The sequence below is a fragment of the Procambarus clarkii genome, chromosome 56 (genome assembly GCF_040958095.1).
Source record: "Procambarus clarkii isolate CNS0578487 chromosome 56, FALCON_Pclarkii_2.0, whole genome shotgun sequence".
NCBI lineage: Eukaryota > Metazoa > Arthropoda > Malacostraca > Decapoda > Cambaridae > Procambarus > Procambarus clarkii.
Window position 1 is genome coordinate 2,817,766 of NC_091205.1, and position 13,077 is coordinate 2,830,842.

Below are 13,077 nucleotides of genomic sequence, written 5' to 3' on the forward strand. Positions count from 1 at the left end.
TATGTTACGATTCCATTTCAATGTTTCTGATTGCACTGACAAATTGAATTTTCATAGATTTCATTTTTTTTTTAATTTTCATTTAATTTTTTTTTTTTTGTTACATTGTGTTTGAATTGAGCTGTGTTGTTTACCTTACCATTCATTTTGTGAGTATAGTTTATTTTGTTATTTTTTCATTGCTTTTCACTTCGTTTTTTTAACTGTTTTTTTATATTTCATTAATATTTTGACACAACATTGCATTTGAATACACACTTGTTTTTATGTACCTACTATATGGATGCCACACCTGTGACAGGTAAAAACATGATTTAAAAAAAACGTAGAGGCACCTGTTGGACGTAGAAGCAACACACACTGATAAATATATTACAATTCCGTTGCAATGTTTCTGAAAGTTCTTCACCGATTGCTTTGAAATTTTGACATAATGTTGCATTCGGATATGCGTGAATTCGTATATACCTACTACTATAAAAATGTTACACATGTGACAGGTAAAAACATGCTTTCTTTTAAAGCTGCGTTTTTCAAATGAGGGAATAGTGGAGAGGACGAGGGAATGTTGGGAGGGGGGAATGGTTAGGAGGACGAGAGGAAGGTAGAGTGGGGGATAGTGGGGAGGACAAGGGGGACTGGGAAGTCCGGAATGGTGGGGGTGGACGAGGATACAGGGGAGTTGGGGATGGTGGGGAGGACGAATGATGGGTAAGGGGGGAATGGTGGGGAGGACGAGGGGATGGGGGAGTAGGGGATGGAGGGGAGGACGAGGGGACAGGGAATGGATGGGAGGATGGGGGAGGAGGTAGAAGGGTGGGGAGGATGGGGGACGTGGAATGATGGGGAGGACGGGGGAGTGGGGAATGATTGGGAGGATGAGGGGACTGGGGAGGGGGGAAGGGTGGGGAGGACTGGGGGGAGGGGGGAGGGTTGCTGTGGCTAAGCAACGCATGGCAGGGTACAGCTGGTATATAAAGAAAAATGTAAATTTCACATAGAAATCACAATAGCGTAATGCATCAAATGAACAAATCCACAAGGGCCGTTACGAGGGTTCGAACCTACGTCCGAGAGGACCTCAGACGCGCTTTAATCGACTGAGCTACGACATGGTATAAGAATTGCAATTGGGAAATCAGCTTGACCTAAAACAGATCCTACAGTCTCTCCGAGAAACAAACCAGGTTTTTACACATTTCCCCCATGCACCCGAGCTCTATCAACAAGCTGTTCTACCTCTTCGCCCTTACTTCATTACACACAGAAATCTCAAAAGCGTGATGCATCAAATGAACAAATTCTCTGTTCTGCTGCTTTCCAACGGAGCTATTTTGCACTTCCTGCCATGCCTTCTGGGCTCGTGGAGAGTTATTTCCATATGCAGATTTGAAACCAGTGCCTCAAATGTTTGCCGTGTGCAGTATTGTGAATATCTCTCGCCTTCGCTCTAGAGAAAAAAGCTTAAGAGATTTTAAAAGTTCTAAATAATGTAGATAGTTTATAAAATGGTTTGGGCAGTAAAATATCTTTACACTGTCTCCAGGTCTAACACTTCTCCAGGTTTGACTTCTTCAGTGTTCAGTCAACATGTTATAGTCAGGATTTCTGACATCACAAGATTTCTCATAGCTAATGTGTTTTTTTTATACCTCTAGGGCGAGGTAGAATATTAAGGTAACCCCTGAGTACTGTCACCAAGAGCGGGTCACAGCTCTGGGGCTACTCTCCCCCCGTTGGTCACAGCTCTGGGGCTACTCTCCCCCCGTTGGTCACAGCTCTGGGGCTACTCTTCCCCCGTTGGTCACAGCTCTGGGGCTACTCTCCCCCCGTTGGTCACAGCTCTGGGGCTACTCTCCCCCCGTTGGTCACAGCTCTGGGGCTACTCTCCCCCCGTTGGTCACAGCTCTGGGGCTACTCTCTCCCCGTTGGTCACAGCTCTGGGGCTACTCTCTCCCCGTTGGTCACAGCTCTGGGGCTACTCTCCCCCCGTTGGTCACAGCTCTGGGGCTACTCTCCCCCCGTTGGTCACAGCTCTGGGGCTACTCTCCCCCCGTTGGTCACAGCTCTGGGGCTACTCTCCCCCCGTTGGTCACAGCTCTGGGGCTACTCTCCCCCCGTTGGTCACAGCTCTGGGGCTACTGTCCCCCCGTTGGTCACAGCTCTGGGGCTACTCTCCCCCCGTTGGTCACAGCTCTGGGGCTACTCCACCCCCGTTGGTCACAGCTCTGGGGCTACTCTCCCCCGTTGGTCACAGCTCTGGGGCTACTCTCCCCCCGTTGGTCACAGCTCTGGGGCTACTCTCCCCCCGTTTGTCACAGATCTGGGGCTACTCTCCCCCCGTTGGTCACAGCTCTGGGGCTACTCTCCCCCCGTTGGTCACAGCTCTGTGGCTACTCTCCCCCCGTTGGTCACAGCTCTGGGGCTACTCTCTCCCCGTTGGTCACAGCTCTGGGGCTACTCTCTCCCCGTTGGTCACAGCTCTGGGGCTACTCTCCCCCCGTTGGTCACAGCTCTGGGGCTACTCTCCCCCCGTTGGTCACAGCTCTGGGGCTACTCTCCCCCCGTTGGTCACAGCTCTGGGGCTACTCTCCCCCCGTTGGTCACAGCTCTGGGGCTACTCCCCGTTGGTCACAGCTCTGGGGCTACTCTCCCCCCGTTGGTCACAGCTCTGGGGCTACTCTCCCCCCGTTGGTCACAGCTCTGGGGCTACTCTCCCCCCGTTGGTCACAGCTCTGGGGCTACTCTCCCCCCGTTGGTCACAGCTCTGGGGCTACTCTCTCCCCGTTGGTTACAGCTCTGGGGCTACTCTCCCCCCGTTGGTCACAGCTCTGGGGCTACTCTCCCCCCGTTGGTCACAGCTCTGGGGCTACTCTTCCCCCGTTGGTCACAGCTCTGAGGCTACTCTCCCCCCGTTGGTCACAGCTTTGGGGCTACTCTCCCCCCGTTGGTCACAGCTCTGGGGCTACTCTCTCCCCGTTGGTCACAGCTCTGGGGCTACTCTCCCCCCGTTGGTCACAGCTCTGGGGCTACTCTCCCCTCGTTGGTCACAGCTCTGAGGCTACTTTCCCCCCGTTGGTCACAGCTCTGGGGCTACTCTCCCCCCGTTGGTCACAGCACTGGGGCTACTCTCTCCCCGTTGGTCACAGCTCTCGGGCTACTCTCCCCCCGCTGGTCACAGCTCTGGGGCTACTCTCCCCCCGTTGTCACAGCTCTGGGGCTACTCTCCCCCCGTTGTTCACAGCTCTGGGGCTACTCTCCCCCCGTTGTTCACAGCTCTGGGGCTACTCTTCCCCCCGTTGGTCACAGCTCTGGGGCTACTCTCCCCCGTTGGTCACAGCTCTGGGGCTACTCTCCTCCCGTTGTTCACAGCTCTGGGGCTACTCTCCCCCCGTTGGTCACAGCTCTGGGGCTACTCTCTCCCCGTTAGTCACAGCTCTGGGGCTACTCTCTCCCCATTGGTCACAGCTCTGGGACTACTCTCCCCCCGTTGGTCACAGCTCTGGGGCTACTCTCCCCCCGTTGGTCACAGCTCTGGGGCTACTCTCCCCCCGTTGGTCACAGCTCTGGGGCTACTCTCCCCCCGTTGGTCACAGCTCTGGGGCTACTCTCCCCCGTTGGTCACAGCTCTGGGGCTACTCTCCCCCCGTTGGTCACAGCTCTGGGGCTACTCTCCGCCCGTTGGTCACAGCTCTGGGGCTACTCTCCCCCCGTTGTTCACAGCTCTGGGGCTACTCTCCCCCCGTTGTTAACAGCTCTGGGGCTACTCTCCCCCCGTTGGTCACAGCTCTGGGGCTACTCTCCCCCCGTTGTTCACAGCTCTGGGGCTACTCTCCCCCCGTTGTTAACAGCTCTGGGGCTACTCTCCCCCCGTTGGTCACAGCTCTGGGGCTACTCTCCCCCCGTTGTTCACAGCTCTGGGGCTACTCTCCCCCCGTTGGTCACAGCTCTGGGGCTACTCTCCCCCCGTTGGTCACAGCTCTGGGGCTACTCTCCCCCCGTTGGTCACAGCTCTGGGGCTACTCTCCCCCCGTTGGTCACAGCTCTGGGGCTACTCTCCCCCCGTTGGTCACAGCTTTAGTGCTACTCTCCCTCCTGGGGCTACTCTCCCCCCGTTGGTCACAGCTCTGGGGCTACTTTCCCCCCGTTGGTCACAGCTCTGGGGCTACTCTCTCCCCGTTGGTCACAGCTCTGGGGCTACTCTCTCCCCGTTGGTCACAGCTCTGGGGCTACTCTCCCCCCGTTGGTCACAGCTCAGGGGCTACTCTCCCCCCGTTGGTCACAGCTCTGCGGCTACTCTCCTCCCGTTGGTCACAGCTCTGGGGCTACTCTCCCCCCGTTGTTCACAGCTCTGGGGCTACTCTCTCTCCGTTGTTCACAGCTCTGGGGCTACTCTCTCCCCGTTGGTCACAGCTCTGGGGCTACTCTCCCCCCGTTGGTCACAGCTCTGGGGCTACTCTCCCCCCGTTAGTCACAGCTCTGGGGCTACTCTCCCACGCTGGTCACAGCGCTGGGGCTACTCTCCCCCCCGTTGGTCACAGCTCTGGGGCTACTCTCCCCCCGTTGGTCACAGCTCTGGGGCTACTCTCCCCCCGTTGGTCACAGCTCTGGGGCTACTCTACCCCCCGTTGGTCACAGCTCTGGGGCTACTCTCCCCCGTTGGTCACAGCTCTGGGGCTACTCTCTCCCCGTTGGTCACAGCTCTGGGGCTACTCTCCCCCCGTTGGTCACAGCTCTGGGGCTACTCTCCCCCCGTTGGTCACAGCTCTGGGGCTACTCTCCCCCCGTTGGTCACAGCTCTGGGGCTACTCTCCCCCCGTTGGTCACAGCTCTGGGGCTACTCTCTCCCCGTTGGTCACAGCTCTGGGGCTACTCTCTCCCCGTTGGTCACAGCTCTGGGGCTACTCTCCCCCCGTTGGTCACAGCTCTGGGGCTACTCTCCCCCCGTTGGTCACATCTCTGGGGCTACTCTCCCCCGTTGGTCACAGCTCTGGGGCTACTCTCCCCCCGTTGTTCACAGCTCTGGGGCTACTCTCTCCCCGTTGGTCACAGCTCTGGGGCTACTCTCCCCAAGTTGGTCACAGCTCTGGGGCTACTCTCTCCCCGTTGGTCACAGCTCTGGGGCTACTCTCCCCCAGTTGGTCACAGCTCTGGGGCTACTCTCCCCCCGTTGGTCACAGCTCTGGGGCTACTCTCCCCCAGTTGGTCACAGCTCTGGGGCTACTCTCCCCCAGTTGGTCACAGCTCTGGGGCTACTCTCCCCCAGTTGGTCACAGCTCTGGGGCTACTATCTCCCCGTTGGTCACAGCTCTGGGGCTACTCTCCCCCCGTTGGTCACAGCTCTGGGGCTACTCTCCCCCCGTTGGTCACAGCTCTGGGGCTACTCTCCCCCCGTTGGTCACAGCTCTGGGGCTACTCTCTCCCCGTTGGTCACAGCTCTGGGGCTACTCTCCCCCCGTTGGTCACAGCTCTGGGGCTACTCTCCCCCCGTTGGTCACAGCTCTGGGGCTACTCTCTCCCCGTTGGTCACAGCTCTGGGGCTACTCTCTCCCCGTTGGTCACAGCTCTGGGGATACTCTCCCTCCGTTGGTCACAGCTCTAGGGCTACTCTCTCCCCGTTGGTCACAGCTGTGGGGCTACTCTCCCCCCGCTGGTCACAGCTGTGGGGCTACTCTCCCCCCGTTGGTCACAGCTCTGGGGCTACTCTCCCCACGTTGGTCACAGCTCTGGGGCTACTCTCCCCACGTTGGTCACAGCTCTGGGGCTACTCTCTCCCCGTTGGTCACAGCTCTGGGGCTACTCTCCCCCCGTTGGTCACAGCTCTGGGGCTACTCTCTCCCCGTTGGTCACAGCTCTGGGACTACTCTCCCCCCGTTGGTCACAGCTCTGGGGCTACTCTCCCCGCGTTGTTCACAGCTCTGGGGCTACTCTCCCCCGTTGGTCACAGCTCTGGGGCTACTCTCCCCCCGTTGGTCACAGCTCTGGGGCTACTTGGAGACAATACTCTGATATCAGAGACCAGCACACTAGTGTCTGGTATCTTGCAGACATAACTCTGGTATCAGAAAGACTGGCAGACTTGACAGACAACATAGAGACTATCAGTCTTTGCCCTAGTTAATTAAGGTTGCCACAGAGTGCCAGATTTCACTCTGGTATCAGAGAGACTAACGGTCTTGGCTCTGGAACCAGAGAGAATGGTAGTGTTGGCCTAGTACCAGAGAGAATGGTAGCCTTGGTTCTGATACCAGAGAGAATGGTAGCCTTAGCTCTGGTACCAGAGAGAATGGTAGCCTTGGTTCTGGTACCAGAGAGAATGGTAGCCTTGGCTCTGGTACCAGAGAGAATGGTAGCCTTGGTTCTGATACCAGAGAGAATGGTAGCCTTAGCTCTGGTACCAGAGAGAATGGTAGCCTTGGTTCTGATACCAGAGAGAATGGTAGCCTTGGCTCTGGTACCAGAGAGAATGGTAGCCTTGGCTCTGATACCAGAGAGACTGGTAGCCTTGGCTCTGGTACCAGGGAGAATGGTAACCTTGGCTCTGGTACCAGAGAGAATGGTAACCTTGGCTCTGGTACCAGAGAGAATGGTAACCTTGGCTCTGGTACCAGAGAGAATGGTAACCTTGGCTCTGGTACCAGAGAGAATGGTAACCTTGGCTCTGGTACCAGAGAGAATGATAGCCTTGGCTCCGGTACCAGAGAGAATGGTAACCTTGGCTCTGGTACCAGAGAGAATGGTAACCTTGGCTCTGGTACCAGAGAGAATGGTAACCTTGGCTCTGGTACCAGAGAGAATGGTAACCTTGGCTCTGGTACCAGAGAGAATGGTAACCTTGGCTCAAGTATCAGAAGAGACGGAAATTCTTGCAATGTCTTATTCCAGAGTGACTGGCAGGTTTAGCTCTGGTATAAGAGATATTATTAGAGATAACTGGGATAAATAAATATATAAAAATATAATTTTTGTAGTTTAAAATATAGTTCCCAAATACTGAAGCTAGAGCTAAAGCCATCACTTAAATCTCTCCAAATGGTAAGAAATGTACAAATTTCCAGGACTCGGTGAACAAGATGTCCGACTGATCTAAGATGCAATATGATATCTCTTGACATGGTGAGATAAAAGTGAGAATCTTGCCAATGGGAAATTCGTACGATAACCTCAAATACATGTTATCCGGCCGAGCAAAGGGTAATAAACCTTCGTGAAGCTCACAGAGAGCAACATGATATTGACTGACCTGTAATTCAGCAAGCCTGATGGGTTATGATATATGTAAGTGCTTCTTGAGTATCACACTGAATGTCAGACTCTAGTTTGTGAGCCTAAATTTCCTTGTACCTTGTGTCGTAGAAAAAATGTTGTAATCCACCGCTTCATAAGACCACCAGGTGTCCAGGTCTAGTACAGTGTTCCACGTGCACCACCACACTCCAGCAGTCATCCACACCAGCACCACCACACTCCACCAGTCATCCACACCAGCACCACCACACTCCACCAGTCATCCACAGCAGCACCACCACACTCCACCAGTCATCCACAGCAGCACCACACACCACCAGTCATCCACAGCAGCACCACACACCACCAGTCATCCACAACACCACCACACTCCAGCAGTCATCCACACGAGCTCCACCACACTCCACCAGTCATCCACACCAGCACCACCACACTCCACCAGTCATCCACAGCAGCACCACACACCACCAGTCATCCACAGCAGCACCACACACCACCAGTCATCCACAACACCACCACACTCCAGCAGTCATCCACACGAGTTCCACCACACACCAGCAGTCATCCACAGCACCACCACACACCACCAGTCATCCACAACACCACCACACTCCAGCAGTCATCCACACGAGCTCCACCACACACCAGCAGTCATCCACAGCACCACCACACACCACCAGTCATCCACAACACCACCACACTCCAGCAGTCATCCACACGAGCTCCACCACACACCAGCAGTCATCCACAGCACCACCACACACCACCAGTCATCCACAACACCACCACACTCCAGCAGTCATCCACACGAGCTCCACCACACACCAGCAGTCATCCACAGCAGCACCGCCACACTCCACCAGTCATCCGCCGCAGCACCACCACACACCAGCAGTCATCCACAGCACCACCACACACCAGCAGTCATCCACAGCAGCACCACCACACTCCAGCAGTCATCCACAGCACCACCACACACCAGCAGTCATCCACAGCACCACCACACACCAGCAGTCATCCACAGCAGCACCACCACACTTCAGCAGTCATCCACAGCACCACCACACACCAGCAGTCATCCACAACACTACCACTCCACCAGTCATCCACAACAGCACCACCACACACCACCAGTCATCCACAGCACCACCACCACACTCCACCAGTCATCCACAGCAGCACCACCACACTCCACCAGTCATCCACAGCAACACCACCACACTCCACCAGTCATCCACAGCACCACCACCGCTTCATTAGACCAGGTGTACAGTATTCCTGGCACAATGCATCAGTAACCATTAACATAATAATCATAATATCATTAATATCAAGATTGGTGTAACATATAGATTTTGGAAATAATACGAAGGAATTTTAAATAATATAAACATCATAATTGAGAGAGAGCCTGAGCATGGCGTGACTGGCACTAAGACGTTGATGCACTGTATAACGAGGACACTGTCGGACAGTGACCTCCTCTGCCACTGGGGAAGTGACCATTACCGCAGGACACAGGTCATTAGGACGCGAGAAAGAAAAATGGGAGCTCATCTGCAGCTTTTCCCTCACCCACAACGTGGTTTTTCGTTAGATATTGCGAGGGAGGAAAGTGCAGCCATTTTAATGTGAGTCAAGTCTAGTGTAGTTTTTTCTCTCTCCTGTATTTTTTGTTTTTTTAGTTCTCGACATATTGGTGATTATTTGTATGTTTGGAAACTTAGTAGAGTGGAATTAGCAAAATAATGACTGATACGACGAATATGAACAAGTAAAAAAAAATTCTCATTTCCATTTCGATCTCTGCTCGATAAACAGAGATGTTCCGCTTCTCTTTATAGATTGAAATTGATAAATGTCTGCCATTTTAAGATATCCTTATTTATAGGGAAGATTTTTTTATTAATTTTAATGTTTACAGAATGCCTACAAACAATTTGTCGTATGTTAAGTATTTCTCCGTAACAACAGAGATAATGTTAAGTAATCAATATTATTTTATCCTTTTCTCTAAGAGCTCTTCTAATTGTTAGTCCTGAGTTCATGGATAAGGAGTTTTATATATTGATTAAATTTGTTTCAATCTTTGCTATCCAGTAAGTTTTTTGAGGGCTTGTTGTAACAAAACTTAACGTACATATTATAACAAAGTCAGCATTTAGAAAATTCGGCCCCAAATTTTTTTTTATTTGTTCTACGTGTTCCTCGGTTCGAGACTATTGTCAAGACCTAGAATATTTGTAATGTACATATGGATTCAAATAATGAAAATACTATTGCAGAATTATTAGTTAGAAACAGCCCTCGTAGTAATAACTGTCTCATTTATAAGGTACTCTGCAGAGATTGTAATACATTCTATACTGGTCATACTGTTGGAAAGTTCGAACACTAATACATCATTATTTTATCATAATACGTCACCATTGTATGCTAGGCATAGTGTATACTAATCCTACTAATTTGTAGAATTAACATACATTAATATTTTCCTATCTGCGCGTCATTTACCAAATTCTTCCCTCATAGAGGAACAGTATTGCGTCAGATAATACCCAGCAAGGCATAAATATTGTCAACATGCCAGAGAATTGAATAATATTCTCGCCTTTTGTCTGTATTCTTTACAAGAATTAATACCTGATAATATAACAACTAGTGGTCTAATAACAACAGGTTATCAACTAAAAGATAACTATATAGCAGATTATGTGTTATCTTAAACTAACATGGAGGAAACAGAAAATTCTCTCTAGTTCTCGTTTAATAAGAACACTGTTCATATTAATTATTACTTGACGAGAATTTAAATAATATATAACTCCCTACAATTGCGACCCTATTCTCATTAACGTATTAAGTAGAGTAATTACAAGGGAAAGAATTTTCCGTTTCTACTAAGATATTTTGCGCATGCGCGAGAAAGGGGTTGAGGGAGGAGGAGGAGCGCGCACAGAAAAAGCTTGCTACCAAGCCTTGGCCATGAGACGACGTGACGGCCATTGGTACAGAGAGAGGTGAAGCTTTCGCCAGCTACGTGATCGGCCCTTGCTATTAATCGGCCCCGGAGTGCATAACTACCCTATCAGCGATCCAAGGACTGCGTCGGTGGACAACAATAATGTTAAGTGCTTCAGTTACAGGGTCCAGAGTTCTAAACATGTAAACTTTACCCTTAGTTTCACCTTGCTCCCTCCTCTAACTACAAGTATCTTCCCAGTGAACTTAATTTAGCCTTCCAGTAATCCATAATGATATAATTTACTGTGTGTGAACGAATTTTACACCATATTGGGTTTCCAGCGTGTGTTGAGGCAGCCGGAGGTGAGACAAATTCCCGCGCCACGCTAGCGGGTCACGTGTTCCAGCAGGTTGTAGATGACGCCATCACCCAACTACGCTCCCGTTCACTGTCACAGCTAAGCAGCTGATATTACGTTGATTTATTCCTTAATTTCTTATGAATAGTCGAGATTTAATAATATCTCGAATTTGATATATCATTTACGTGAACTAGGAATTTAACCATATTATAGCCTCATGAACTTTAGAAAGGAACAATTTTCTTGTCTAACAGTTATTATAATATGCTCTTGTTATTAACCAAATTATTGAATACTTATACAAATTATATCTCTTATTAAATCTTACTAATTTCTCTCGGGGAAGAACCAGCCTCGATTAAGTGTACTAGGAGTAACTCATCTTCTAGTATTAACCCACAATTGTGAAGTTTGGGAAGGTTTAACTCTTGAATAATAATTAATCTTACAGTCCATTAATATTCAACAAATAATTCTTGATGATTATATTATCCACAGGCACTGGTATCTTAGTCCTTATAATTGCATTATGTATCTGTTTCCCTTTTCAGTAAAAATAAGGTGGTCCTTCGTGTAATTTAATTCAAGCAATTAAATATCAATATACTAAGAGTTAGCTTTCCTTCACGACACATACATCTCTAGCTTTGAATTTTCAAATTTCGCAGCATAAATATTTGATAAGTGATAAATTGTTGAATACTTTATTTGTTCATTTCTCAGAAGATTATCACCAAATTCTTTTCAGAATTTTCAAAAAATTCAGATCTGGGAAAGGAGTTCTTTAACAAAAAATTTTAAAAAGTATTTTTAATAGAAAGATTATTGTGTCTGCTTTAATACAAATTACAAAGACATACAGTATTAATATTATTAATGATTTGTACAATATGGATCTATTTTAATTAACCAATTAAAATTGCTAATTATATATATATATATATATATATATATATATATATATATATATATATATATATATATATATATATATATATATATATATATATATATATATATATATTTAAATATGACCGAAAAAGTAAGATTAATAATTCTAACACGAATTTTCTCAATCTTTCGTACATTTCTTTTCACTGTTGGAGGTAATTCAAAAATCAATTCTCCAAAATTCATTTTTATTTCTAGTCTGACGCGACACTTGAGCGCGTTTCGTAAAACTTATTACATTTTCAAAGACTTTAGTTAACATATACACAACTGAATAGAACTTACTGAATAGAATAGAACATCTCCGATTTTGTTTATATCTACATTTGAGTGAGGTGGATGGGGTGAGGTGGTATTTAATAAGGTATTAATTTCATCAACACAAGCCAGAACATGAAACAATGGGTATTGAATAGAAGTGATTGTAGAAAGCCTATTGGTGCATATTTCTTGATGCTTCTATATTGGAGCGGAGTCTTGAGGTGGGTAGAATATAGTTGTGCATTAATTGGCTGTTGACTGCTGGTGTTGACTTCTTGATGTGTAATGCCTCGCAAACGTCAAGCCGCCTGCTATCGCTGTATCTATCGATGATTTCTGTGTTGTTTACTAGGATTTCTCTGGCGATGGTTTGGTTGTGGGAAGAGATTATATGTTCCTTAATGGAGCCCTGTTGCTTATGCATCGTTAAACGCCTAGAAAGAGATGTTGTTGTCTTGCCTATATACTGGGTTTTTTGGAGCTTACAGTCCCCAAGAGGGCATTTGAAGGCATAGACGACGTTAGTCTCTTTTAAAGCGTTCTGTTTTGTGTCTGGAGAGTTTCTCATGAGTAGGCTGGCCGTTTTTCTGGTTTTATAGTAAATCGTCTGTTGTATCCTCTGATTTTTGTCTGTAGGGATAACGTTTCTATTAACAATATCTTTCAGGACCCTTTCCACCGTTTTATGAGCTGTGGAAAAGAAGTTCCTGTAAAATAGTCTAATAGGGGGTATAGGTGTTGTTGGTTGTCTCTTCAGAGGTTGCATGGCGTTTCACTTTCCTTCTTATGATGTCTTCGACGAAACCATTGGAGAAGCCGTTGTTGACTAGGACCTGCCTTACCCTACAGAGTTCTTCGTCGACTTGCTTCCATTCTGAGCTGTGGCTGAGAGCACGGTCGACATATGCGTTAACAACACTTGTACCTATCTGGGTTAACTTGTACCTATCTGGGCAGTCGCTTTTGGCATTTAGGCACATTCCTATGTTCGTTTCCTTAGTGTAGACTGCAGTGTGGAAACCTCCGCTCTTTTCCATGACTGTTACATCTAGAAAGGGCAGCTTCCCATCCTACAGGGTTCTCTGGGGCTGAAACCAATTTCCTCAGTAAATATGACTCATAATTGCCATGACAGCGTCTGCAAATTGGTTCACCTCTTTATGGTGTCGGGTTCTGTTCCCGCAGCAGGCCAGGAGCCTTTGTGAACGTTTCCTTGCACTGAATGCCTTTGTTCACCCAGCAGTAAATGGGTACTTGGGAGATAGGAAACTATTGTGGAATGTCATTTGTT

At 48.6% G+C, this 13,077-nt stretch overlaps 1 protein-coding gene across 1 annotated transcript in view; it reads left to right on the forward strand.

Moving 5' to 3' along the window:
- LOC138353051 (keratin, type I cytoskeletal 9-like) overlaps positions 1-6,903 on the forward strand; it is a 40,105-nt gene extending 33,202 nt beyond the window's left edge. The window contains exon 5 of the mRNA XM_069305690.1: positions 6,432-6,903. Coding sequence (XP_069161791.1) covers positions 6,432-6,903 — 472 coding nt within the window. The remainder of the gene's footprint in view (positions 1-6,431) is intronic.
- Positions 6,904-13,077: the final 6,174 nt, after the last annotated feature.